Source organism: Mesoplodon mirus, assembly GCF_964341445.2.
Source record: "Mesoplodon mirus genome assembly, chromosome: X".
Taxonomy (NCBI): Eukaryota; Metazoa; Chordata; class Mammalia; order Artiodactyla; family Ziphiidae; genus Mesoplodon; species Mesoplodon mirus.
In genome coordinates, this window is record NC_138981.1 from 138,986,468 (window position 1) to 138,998,171 (window position 11,704).

Below are 11,704 nucleotides of genomic sequence, written 5' to 3' on the forward strand. Positions count from 1 at the left end.
CCTTGTGCCATGGTTGCAGCCCTTTCAGGAGCAGTGAGGAGGCTGGGGCTGGGGAGGTGGGGTTTAGGCTGGTGGGCGGGGCGGTGGGCGCGGAGGAAGCTGGGCCAGAGGGCAGGCCTGGGCGCCCAAAAGGGGGTATTTTCCATGAGGCACTGAGCTGCGGTTCACTTCCTGCCTGCTCTGATCTGACCTCCGATAGGCCTGGCCTCTCTGCTCTCCAGCCGCCTCCGCTCACCACCCTCCCCGCCAAGTTCCCAACCTCTACCTCCAGCCCCAACTTCCACAAATCCTTTAAGGAGCGTAGGGTTCCATGCTGATCCCTGGGATGAGAATGACTAGAGTGAAGTAAGAAGGGGATAGAGCCACTTCCTATGCTCCTACTAAGTGCATAGTGACGGGTTCAGTCTCCATTTGTTATACTATATTCATTACTATTATTCCACTAAATCCCGTTTATTGAGCATTGCCCCGGGCCTGCCAGTTATAAGCACATGTCATGTATTGGCACAATTATTTTGCACACCAACCAGGGAGGTCAGCCATTAGTCCACATCACAGATGAGAAAACCGAAGCCCAAAGAGCTCAAGGAATGTGCCCAGGGAGCAAGGCTGGGAAGAGTGTCTTTGTCTCATTAGCTCACTGCATCCACAGGTAACCCTGTGAGGAAGGTTCCATTACCCACCTCTCCAAGCAAAGAGCCCGAGAGGCAGAGGAGCAATCACGCAGCAGAGAGGCTCTGTGCTGAGCACTCCGCAGGCATTCACCCACCTGCTACTCAGCCCATCACTCTAAGTAGGCACCAGTATTGCCTCCATTTCACAGATGAGGAAAGTGAGGTTCGGACCAGTCAAGTGACTTACCCAAGATCTCCCAGAAGGTAAACGGCAGAGCTGGGATTTGAACTTTCTTCTGTGTGACTGCCGTGTGCAGAAATGGAGGGGCCAGCGGGAGCAGCAGCAGGAACAAGGGCAGAGCAAGTCCCAGGGGAAGCTGGAGGGGTTGGCCTCGAATAAGAGGGAAGCCATCCCTGCACTGATGCATGCTTGCCGGGAGGTTGGGAGGCACTGAACAGACAGACGGCTGGGTCTTGCCCAGCCACACCTGCTTCGAGGGCAAGTGCTCCTCACAGCCCCCGTGACTCACCCCTCTTGGGCACAGTCAGCTGGAGAGGGCAGCCCCCCAGAGTCCTGCCAGAACACCCCCAAGATGAAGGGCCATGTGATGAGGGGGCGGGAATCACAGAAGCCAGTGATGGGGGAAGAAAGCGCCAGTGGGCTGCAACACAGCCTAAATAAATAAATAAATAAATAAATAAATAAAATAAAATTGAAAGGAAAAAAAAGAAAAAAGGAGTTAGTTAGGACTGAAAGCTGAGCAGCAGCGACCATCCCAGCCATTCCCTCAGCTTTGGGCTGCCTTTTATTTTTTTATTATTTAAAAAAATGTGTGTATGTATGTATGTATGTATGTATTTATTTATTTGGGGCTGTGTTGGGTCTTCCTCTGGGCTAGTTAGCATTCCAAAAGGAAGGGACCAAAGAGGGTAACAGTGGGATTCCCCACGAAAACAGCCCAGGTACTTCAGCCTACAATGAAGCCCATACTTGACAAGCCCCCCCCCTTCCAATAAGCTTTATAGTATCCCATCCTTAAATATGAGATGACAACCACGGCTCACTAGACATCTGAGGATGCCTCCAACGTGAAAGCATAAAAGATAAAGATCAAAACGAAGAAGAAAACAATTAGTGGGAAACAGGATTGTAAGGGATAAGAAATATTTTCTTAAAAACTCCTTACTTTTGGACTTCCCTGGTGGCACAGTGGTTAAGAATCCTCCTGCCAATTCAGGGGACACAGGTTTGAGCCCTGGTCCAGGAAGATCTCACATGCCGCGAAGCGACTAAGCCCGTGCGCCACAACTACTGAGCCTGCGCTCTAGGGCCTGCGAGCCACAACTACTGAAGCCTGCGCACCTAGAGCCTGTGCTCCACAACAAGAGAAGGCACCGTAATGAGAAGCCTGTGCACTGCGACGAAGAGTAGCCCCACTCGCCACAACTAGAGAAGGCCTGCCCGCGGCAACAAAGACCCAACACAGCCAAAAATTAAATAAATAAATAAATTTATTTTTTTAAAAAACGCCTTAATTTCCTCAGGGAGATAATAGGATGAATATCCATGAGAGAAGAATGGGTGCCATCAAAAAGAACATTCAGAGAACAAACAAGAACTTCTGCAGTAGCAGAAATTCAAAAGTCAGTAGCTGGCTATTTTGCTTCTGCCTAGGATACAGAAAGTTGCAATACAACATCCCTACAAGATCATAGGTTCTTTTTCTTTGAAGCCTATCAGGGAGCTGAAGTTGCAACAACAACAAAAGTGGGCCAAAGTCTGAAAAATGGCAAGTCCTTCCCAGGGAAAAGACCCATTGCTGCTTTCATCCTTGGCAGAAGGAGGAACTTTTAATAAAATCTTTGAACGTCGAGTATGGGATGATGTGACAGTTTGAATCCCTAGGGGCCTTAGACACACAACACACACACACACAAGTAGCCTAACAGAAGAAGAGGCATGTCCTTTGTGGGGCATAAATGTTATTTATTATATTCCCTACTGTTCTATTACAATCAGTGTCTGGCATTCAATAAAAAAAAAAGATACATGTGGAAAAGCAAGGAAATATGACCCATGATCAAAAGAAAGGTATCAATAAAACCGGACTCATAGATGGCCCAGATGTCAGAATTATCAGAGACTTTAAAATATTAACATTTATCATAATTCCAGCATCCCCTAGGCACTTCATTGTCAAACTGCTGAAAAACAATTTAAAAAAAAAAAAACCTAGAAAGCAGTCAGAGAAAAAAAGACACGCTACATCCAGGGGAACAATAAGAGTGACAGCAGACTCCCAATCTAAAACCAATAGAGGCCAGAAGACAATGAAACCACACCTTCAAATGCGAAAAGGAAAAGAAAACATTTCAATCTGGAATTCTATATCCAGTGAAAATATCCACCAAAAATTAAGACAAAATAAAGTTGCACCCCCAGATGAGAATGAATAATTCATCTCCAGCAGACTTGCAATGAGAGAAATGCTAAAATAAATTATTTAGACAGAAGATCAATTATAGCAGACTGAAGAAAGGAATGAAAAACACCAGAAAGAGTAAATATATGACTATCTACTCTTTAAAGTAAAAATAAAAACAATGGAATGTGGAGTTATCTTTTTGTATATTGTGTGTAAAAATAATTATATGACAACCAGAACACAAAGTTGGGACTGTAGCAATCGGAATACTGTTGGAACATTCTTACATTGTTCATAAAGTAGTGGAATCTTTTTCTGAAGGTAGAATGTGCTAAGCCAAAGAAACAAACGGTAATCTCTAGAGCAACAGTTTTTAAAATAACACAAAAAGATTTGTAACCAAAAAGTCAATAAAGAAGATGAAATACTGAAAAGATCCAATTTGTCCCCCGCCCAGAGAAAAGGGCAGAAAAGGAGAAAAAGAAGGAAAATGGATGGAACAAATAGAAATTAAACATTGAGATGATATATTTAGACCCAAAATTATCAATAATTTTAGTAAGTATCAATGGACTAAAACTCCATTCCTATTACTGTTGCTGCATAACAAATTGCTCCAAAATTTAGTGTTTTTAAATAGTTACAATCATTTTCTTATTGCTCATGGTTTCTGTGAGTCAAGTATACAGGAAAGGCATTCTTCAAAAAGCTAAACATAGAATGACCATATGATCCAGTGATTCCACAGTTTTTATAAAAAAAGGATTTGGGAAGGACTCAACTGGGCAGCTCTGGCTGAAGGTTTTTTATGCGGTTGTCATCAGACAGTGGCTGGAGCTGGAGCAGCTTAGAGCTGGTCAGGCATCTCAATCTTCATGTCGTCTCAGAGCCTTTTCATGTGGTCTCTCCTCTGTAAGGGCTAGTTTGGGCCCCTTCATACCATGGCAGCCTCAGGGCAGTTGGACTGGTCAGGTGGTAGCTAAAGGCTGGAAGAGTGAGTATCCTTGCTAACGAGGCAGGAGCTGCATTGCCTTTCCTGATCTAGCCTCAGAAATCAAGTGGCATCACTTTTACCATATCATGTTGATTACAAGCAAGTCACAAGCCTGCCCAGATTATAGAGGGAGGGTTAAATCCCACCTCTTGATGGGAAAGTGGCAAGGTTCCAGAAGAGCATGTGGGATGGGAGATATTGTTGGGGCTACCTTTGAAAAACACAGTCTGCCACACACACCAGTTAAAAGGCAGAGACCGTCAGGCTAGATAAAATAGCTATATGTTATTTACAAGCATAAAGACACAGAAAAGCTGAAAGTAAAAGGACGGAAAAAGATACACCATGCAAACACTGAACATAAAAGAGCTGGTATAGCTACATTAATGCGAGATAGAGTAGAATTCAAGACAAAGAATATTACCTGAGGTAAAGAGGAATATTTCATAATGGAAAAAGGACAAATAATCAAGAAGATATAATCATTTTAAATATGTAAGCACCCAATAACGAAGCTCCCAAATCACGAAAGAAAAATTGACAGTGCCAAAGGGTTTTAGAAATAGACAAAGCTACAAACATAGTTGGAGACTTTCCCATTCCTTTCTCAGTAATTGACAAAATAAATAGGAAAAAAAATCATTAAGATATGGAAGATTTGAACAACACTATCAACCAAAGTGACCTAACTCATATTTATAGACTACTACAACCAACAAGAGAATACACATTCTTCTCAAGTGGAGATGTAACATTCACCAACATAGACAACATGCTGGACAATAGAAGAAGCCTCAATAAATTACAAAGGACAGAAATCATACAAAGCAGGATTTCTGATCACAATGTAGTTGAATTAGAAATCAATAACGAAACGACATCTAGGAAATCTGACTATTTGGAAATGAAAAAATAGATGCTTCTAAGTAACACATAGATCAAAAGAGAAATCACAAGTTGAATTAGAAATTTTTTTTTTTTTTTTTTTTTTGCGGTACGCGGGCCTCTCACTGTTGTGGCCTCTCCCGTTGCGGAGCACAGGCTCTGGACACACAGGCTCCGCGGCCATGGCTCACGGGCCCAGCCGCTCCACGGCATGTGGGATCTTCTCAGACCGGGGCACGAACCCGTGTCCCCTGCATCGGCAGGCGGACTCTCAACCACTACGCCACCAGGGAAGCCCAGAAAATATTTTTAATTGAATAAAACTAAAGATATAAAATATCATAAATTGGGGATTCAACTAAACAAGTGACTAGAAGAAAATGTATAATATTAACTACTTATATTAGAAAAGGAGAAAGGTCCCAAATCAGTTTTGTTTTTTGCAGTTTGTTATTTCTCTTAGACTTTGTTTTTTTCTGTACAGGAATTAAAAGAATTTTTTAATAGTTGAATTTAGGGGCTTCCCTGGTGGTGCAGTGGAATCTGCCTGCCAATGCAGGGGACAAAGGTTTGAACCCTGGTCTCGGAAGATGCCACATGGCGCGGAGCAGCTAAGCCCGTGCGCCACAACTACTGAGCCTGCGCACCACAACTACTGAAGCCCGCGTGCCTAGAGCCCATGCTGTGCAACAAGAGAAGCCACCGCAATGAGAAGCCCGCTCACTGCAACGAAGAGTAGCCCCTGCTCACCGCAACTAGAGAAAGCCCGTGCGCAGCAACAAAGACCTAACACAGCCAAAAATTAATTAATTAATTAATTTTAAAAAAAGTCATTCAGGGCAAGGAGAGAAGTCACAGCCTGCAGGGCTCCTAATCCATCAAGTACCACTCTCGTGCCTCCCCCAGCATGCAGACAGGTCTTGTCCCATTTTTAAAATTAATGTTCACTTTAATTCAGACCTCAGGTGGGTCGCCACGCTGTCTGTCTGTCGTCTTGGGTCCACTTGACTCGCAGTACACACTCGCACGAAGGCACACACGCGTGGTTTGAGTCAATGCATCTTTGCCCCGTTGGAGCTCTTTCACCTCCTGGGCCTCGCCTCCTCGCCCTGCGCTCCCCTGTCATTTCATTTCACCCGCTGTGAGCTCACTCAGTCCTCCCTCTGCCACTGTCTGCAAAGCCCACTCCACAGGTGGGATGCCCAGTTAGGGCACCTCTCTCCCTCCTTGTGTGCAAGGAAAGTTGCCTGCCACATCGGTAAGCCCCACACTGTGCACTCTGAGGGGATTCGGGATGGAGGAAACAGGATGCTGGCCCCAGATAGCTGAGGCACAGATCAAAGGAATGACCTCAGTGAGCATCAGACTCTTGCCTCTTCCCATACCTAGAAAAGTGGTGGATTCAGTCACCTGAAATGTCTAGTTTTCTTTAACTGACAGTAATCTTTTGATGTTCTCACTACCCTGGCTCCCCCACTTACCTCTTCGGAGCTGTCCCTCAGAGCTCTCTGAGAGGCTGTCCCCTGGACTGGAATCCTCAGAAAGTCCACCGAATAATACATAATCCTCAACTTTTCGGGTGTGCATTTTTTTTCTTTTTCTTTTTAAAATTTATTTTATTTATTGATTTGGCTGCATTGGGGCTTAGTTGTGGCACGTGGGTTCTTTGTTGCGGCACGCAGGCTCCAGAGCACACGAGCTCAGTAGTTGTGGCACGTGGGCTCAGTAGTTGTGGCTCGGAGGCTCTAGAGCACAGGCTCAGTAGTTGTGGCGCACGGGCTTAGTTGCTCCACGGCATGTGGGATCTTCCCGGACCAGGGCTTGAACCCGTGTCCCCTGCGTTGGAAGGCGGATTCTTAACCACTGGACCACTGGGGAAGTCCCTCAGGTGTGCATTTTTTCCAGTTGACACCAGGCATGGCCTTCCAGAGGCTTTGCTCGCGTCCTTCCTTCCCGTAGGGCACCTGTCTCCCCTCCCAGCCTCGGGAACCTCTGCTCTCCTGGTTTTCTCCTGGCTTTTTCGTCACTCTTTCTTCGTGTCCCTGGCTGGCTCCTCTTTCTCTTTCATCCCTGAAATAGCCTTCAAGTGTCCCCTCCAAGGCCTGTGCCTTCTCCCTCCACCCCCCAGGGGGGTAGGGCCGCCGCACCTGTTGAGCAAATGGTCCTGGTTCCTGAGAGCCAGTGGTAGAGCAAGACAGACAGATCCAGGTCCCACAGTTCTGACCCACTGCCCTGGCACCTGGCACCTGGGATGGTCAGTGCCCCCACCCCCTCTGCTCAGACACTGGGCTGGGGGAGCTCGGGGCCCACTCCTCGGCCACCCACAGAACCTTTCTGCAAAGGCAGTCCTACAGGGAGACGGTACTGGGCAGGGCAGAGGGGGCTGCGCCCGGGGAGGTGGGGAGGGTGTCTGTTCACTTCTGCCCGGGGCCTGAGGCTAACTGGCTGCTCCATGGCCAAGTCCTCCTTGGTGGCTGGGACTGGGGTGGCCTGGGGTCTCTCCATCTGACCAGCTCTTTGCCGCCTGCAGCGGGACTCGGCCCAGCCTCTCAGCTGGCACAGCACCGGCAGGTGCACCAGGGGCTCCTGAGTCGGGCTGTCAGCCAGGTAGCCAGACTCTCCGGGCACACCGGCTGGCCTCAGGGGCTCTTCGTTCCTCCCAGAGGTCCCAGCACTTGTTTCCCTTTACATCCAGGCCTTGGTGTGGACACAAAGCCCTCCCATTCCTTCTTGGAGCTGAGAGAAAGCCGCAGCAAAGGGCCTTCCCCCAGACTTTTCCCTGGACTCGACAGCGGGAAATAAGGAGCACAGGGCGCAGAGGTGGCCCCGAGCCCTGCGCCAGCTCTCCGCCGGGATACAGGCCTGCATGACCTCGTTCGGGGCTGGGCAGAGAACCCCATAAGGGGGTGATGGCCCGTTTACCCCAGAAGGCTGGCACTGCTTCCAGAGCTGCCCGAGATGCAGTGAGTGAAAAAAGGCGCTTTCACACCTGCTGGCTTAAGTCTCTGCCCATCCTATCGCCGTGGCTCAACTTTCAATCATTGGATTCCCATTTTACAGAGGGGGAAGCTGAGTCACAGAGAGCTGGCCACAGCCTGTCCAAGGTCCCACAGTGGGGGAGTGGCCAAGTGGGGACATGCGCTCCTCTGCAGGCGCCTCAGTTCCCCGGGGCAGAGGAGGGAGGTGTCATCTCACCGGCAAGGCTGGGAGGGTCTTGGGGACCGGACCCCGGGAGGCACACGGGGAGGGGGTGCACAAGGAAATAAGTGCCCGGGAACTCCATTTTCTACCCTTTTCGTTGATCTGGATGGCAGCAGAAAAGTCCTTTCTATGCTCCTGGGTTAGTAATGGTCGTGTGGTTACAGGGAGAGAGTGAGGATGTTCTGGTTCTTAGCAGGTGTGGCTGACGTGTTCAGATGTGCGGTGTTGCTATTCTACAACCGACTTCCTGGCCTTGGCTGTACTTGAGCCCCTGGTCTGTGAGAGGCTGCTTTGGTCCCTAGCCTCACGGGTCAACAGAGAGGACGGACAAACAGGAAGAAAGGGCCAATCTCAGCCTGGAGCCGGCCTCTGGGCCGCGTGCAGGCCACTGCCTTGGGCTGGGCTGGGCTGGCCTGGGCTGATGGAGGCCAGGGCCGGTGGCAGGAGCTGGGGTGGGGGTGGGGAGGGCGTGGGATGGGGAAAAGAATGGGCTGGAGGGGAGAGGAGGGAGGGAGGGCACAGGAGCGTGTGTGTGTGCGCGCGCGCGCGCGCACAGCATATGTGGGAGGAGGGGAGAGAGGGAGCTGGAATATGCGTGAGTGCAGAAGCTCTGAGCCTCCTTCTCCTAGGACAGGTGTGGGAGGAGAGAAAGTGTGGAGGTGTCCCTGGCTCCCACAGAGTCTGGGGAGGAAGCTGGATCTCTCGGGGACACCTTCAGCCCCAGCTTGACCCCGCCCCCCTTCTTCCTGTGCCTCATCTCCTGCGGCCTAATTGAGGAGCGGGAGGGGCCTTCGCAGGCTGGGGAGAAGCCCTCCTTCTGCCTAGTGGGGACCTCGGGAGAGCCTCGCCCAGGCCCGGAGAGGGGCAGAGGAGCCTGGCTTGGGAAAGGGGAGTCAAGCTTCGCCATGAGAAAGCTGTGTGATGCTGAGCCAGGCCCAGCCATCTCCAGTCGCAGTTTCCCCACTTATAAAATACACACGCTGAACTAAGTCATGGCCCAGAGCTCCGCAACCCCACATGTTAATAAAGGGGGCCCTGCGGAAGCGGGGGCAGGCGGGGGTGGTAGCGGATAGCCGGCTAGAGCTAAGCCAAGCTCTGGAGGGCTCAGCTCCCTCTCGGCGGGGAGAAGGGAGTCCTGGGATGGCTGCGGCCAGGAAGGGAAGCAGAGGAGGCCAGGAGCCTACTTCCCTGTGCCAGAGGCAAGAGGCTCATGGGGGAGGGGGAGGAAGTCCCCTCCTGATCAAGTCACTCCCAGAAGCCTGGTTGGGGCGGGGCAGGCGATGGAGTGCCGATCTGAGCTCCTGGGCCACCTTTGCGCCCGCTGCCTCCCAGCTGCCGCCCAGCTGCCTAGGAGCCCGGGAGCCCGGCCAGGTAAGGGGCTACATGCGGGCATACCAGCCCTCCCACCATGTCCCCAGCCCTCTGATGGCCACCTCTCTTGGCCTCTGTCAGGGCAGGGGGGGGTCTATCTGTCTGACTCGCTTCTTGTGCGCTGCCTAGGTAGGTCATAGGCTTGGTTCGTCCATCTGTCTGACTGTCCCTCTCTCCAGCGTCCCCTGCCTAGTCCTGGGAGGAGTGTAGCAGGGCTCCGAGGTCGATGACTGTCTCAGGGGCCAGACGTCACCAACCTTGATTAGGCTAAGGATGTACCCCCAGTGCCTGATCACTGGAACACACACACTCACGCATGCGCACGCGCACGCACACACATACACACACACACACACACACCCCACCACCGCAGCAGCTCTCTAAGGACCCCTATCCAGAGACTCTGGGCAGCCGGGCTGGCCCCTCTGGTGGGAGGCTGAGCTCGCCACCCCATCTCCTCCAGGCGCTCAGGACTCCTGCCCACCCCACCATGGTCATGGCGTCCACCACGTCGGGTAAGGTTCCAGCCACTGTCCCTACCCATCCCCCCACCCTTTCCTCCACTGGAATGAGCCAGGTGGGCCGGGCGGGGTTGGATGAAGCCAAGAAGCCCCTTTCAGAGACCTCCTTCACCCTCTTCTCCGGGCTGCTGGTGCGGGAAGGGGAGCGCATGGCCCCTATGTATTTGCTTGGGCTGGGGCTGCCCTTCCCCCCCCACCACATGCGGTTAGCGGGGGACGACCTGTGTTATGCTGGAAGGCCAGGATCCAGGGAGTGGGAGGCTGGAGGGAAGCAGAAGGCCCAGGTTGATGGCTGCCCAGGCCACCAGCTCTGCCTGACCAGCTGGAAGCTCCCTGGGCTCGGTTCCCCTGTAGAGCACACTCCCTAACTCGGGACTCTCCCCCAACCCCTGCCCAGCTGTGCCCCGGCCCCTCTCCCAACCTACGTCGCCCAGCAACGGCAGCGAGGAGGAGCCGCTGGACGCCCGGGACCCGCTGCTGGCCCAGGCGGAGCTGGCCCTTCTCTCCACGGTCTTCGTGGCTGTGGCCCTGAGCAACGGCTTGGTGCTGGGCGCCCTAGTGCGGCGGGGCCGGCGGGGCCGCTGGGCGCCCATGCACGTCTTCATCGGCCACTTGTGCCTGGCCGACTTGGCCGTGGCTCTGTTCCAAGTGCTGCCCCAGCTGGCCTGGGACGCCACCGACCGCTTCCGTGGGCCCGATGCCCTGTGCCGGGCTGTCAAGTACCTGCAGATGGTGGGCATGTATGCCTCCTCCTACATGATCCTGGCCATGACGCTGGACCGCCACCGCGCCATCTGCCGCCCCATGCTGGCACACCGCCATGGAGGCGGAGCTCGCTGGAACCGGCCTGTGCTGGTGGCCTGGGCCTTCTCGCTGCTCCTCAGCCTGCCCCAGCTCTTCATCTTCGCCCAGCGTGACGTGGGAGACGGCAGCGGTGTCCTTGACTGCTGGGCCCGCTTTGCCGAGCCCTGGGGCCTCCGCGCCTACGTCACCTGGATCGCCCTGATGGTGTTCGTGGCACCTGCCCTGGGCATTGCCGCCTGCCAGGTGCTCATCTTTCGGGAGATTCACGCCAGCCTGGTGCCGGGGCCGGCAGAGAGGGCCGGGAGGCGCCGCGGAGGGCGCCGGACGGGCGGTCCTAGCGAGGGAGCCCGGGTGTCGGCGGCCATGGCCAAGACCGTGAGGATGACGCTGGTGATCGTGATAGTATACGTGCTGTGCTGGGCGCCCTTCTTCCTCGTGCAGCTGTGGGCAGCGTGGGACCCGGAGGCACCTCGGGAAGGTGCGTGGCCGTGGCTTGAGCCGTGGGGGCCGCTCAGGCTTGGCTGCACACACACCTCGGCCCCTCCCCTCCCCAGCCGCGGGCTCCCAAGCGGACGCGGGCTGATATGCACTGCTAGCCGCTGGGTGGCACGTGGGTCGCGGCCTTCCCTGGGCACCCTCATCCCCAGCCCAGACCCCTGCACCACACAGGGCCCCCCTTCGTGCTGCTCATGTTGCTGGCCAGCCTCAACAGCTGTACCAACCCTTGGATCTACGCTTCCTTCAGCCGCAGCGTCTCCTCCGAGCTGCGAAGCCTGCTCTGCTGCGCCCAGACGCACGCCCCGCCTGGCCTGGGGCCCCACGAGGAGTCCTGTGCCACGGCCAGCTCCTTCCTGGCCAGGGACACCTCCTCCTGAGAAACGGGGGGCA

At 53.1% G+C, this 11,704-nt stretch overlaps 1 protein-coding gene across 1 annotated transcript; it reads left to right on the forward strand.

The window, feature by feature from the left end:
• Nucleotides 1-7,861: 7,861 nt before the first annotated feature.
• On the forward strand, nt 7,862-11,691 carry AVPR2 (arginine vasopressin receptor 2; the record flags this gene model as incomplete). The annotated part of the gene is made up of 4 exons (XM_082609510.1): nt 7,862-7,882; nt 9,955-10,006; nt 10,410-11,294; nt 11,486-11,691. Exons 2-4 carry the CDS (start codon nt 9,982-9,984, stop codon nt 11,689-11,691), a joined length of 1,116 nt encoding a protein of 371 aa, XP_082465636.1. The 5' UTR covers nt 7,862-7,882; nt 9,955-9,981.
• Nucleotides 11,692-11,704: the final 13 nt, after the last annotated feature.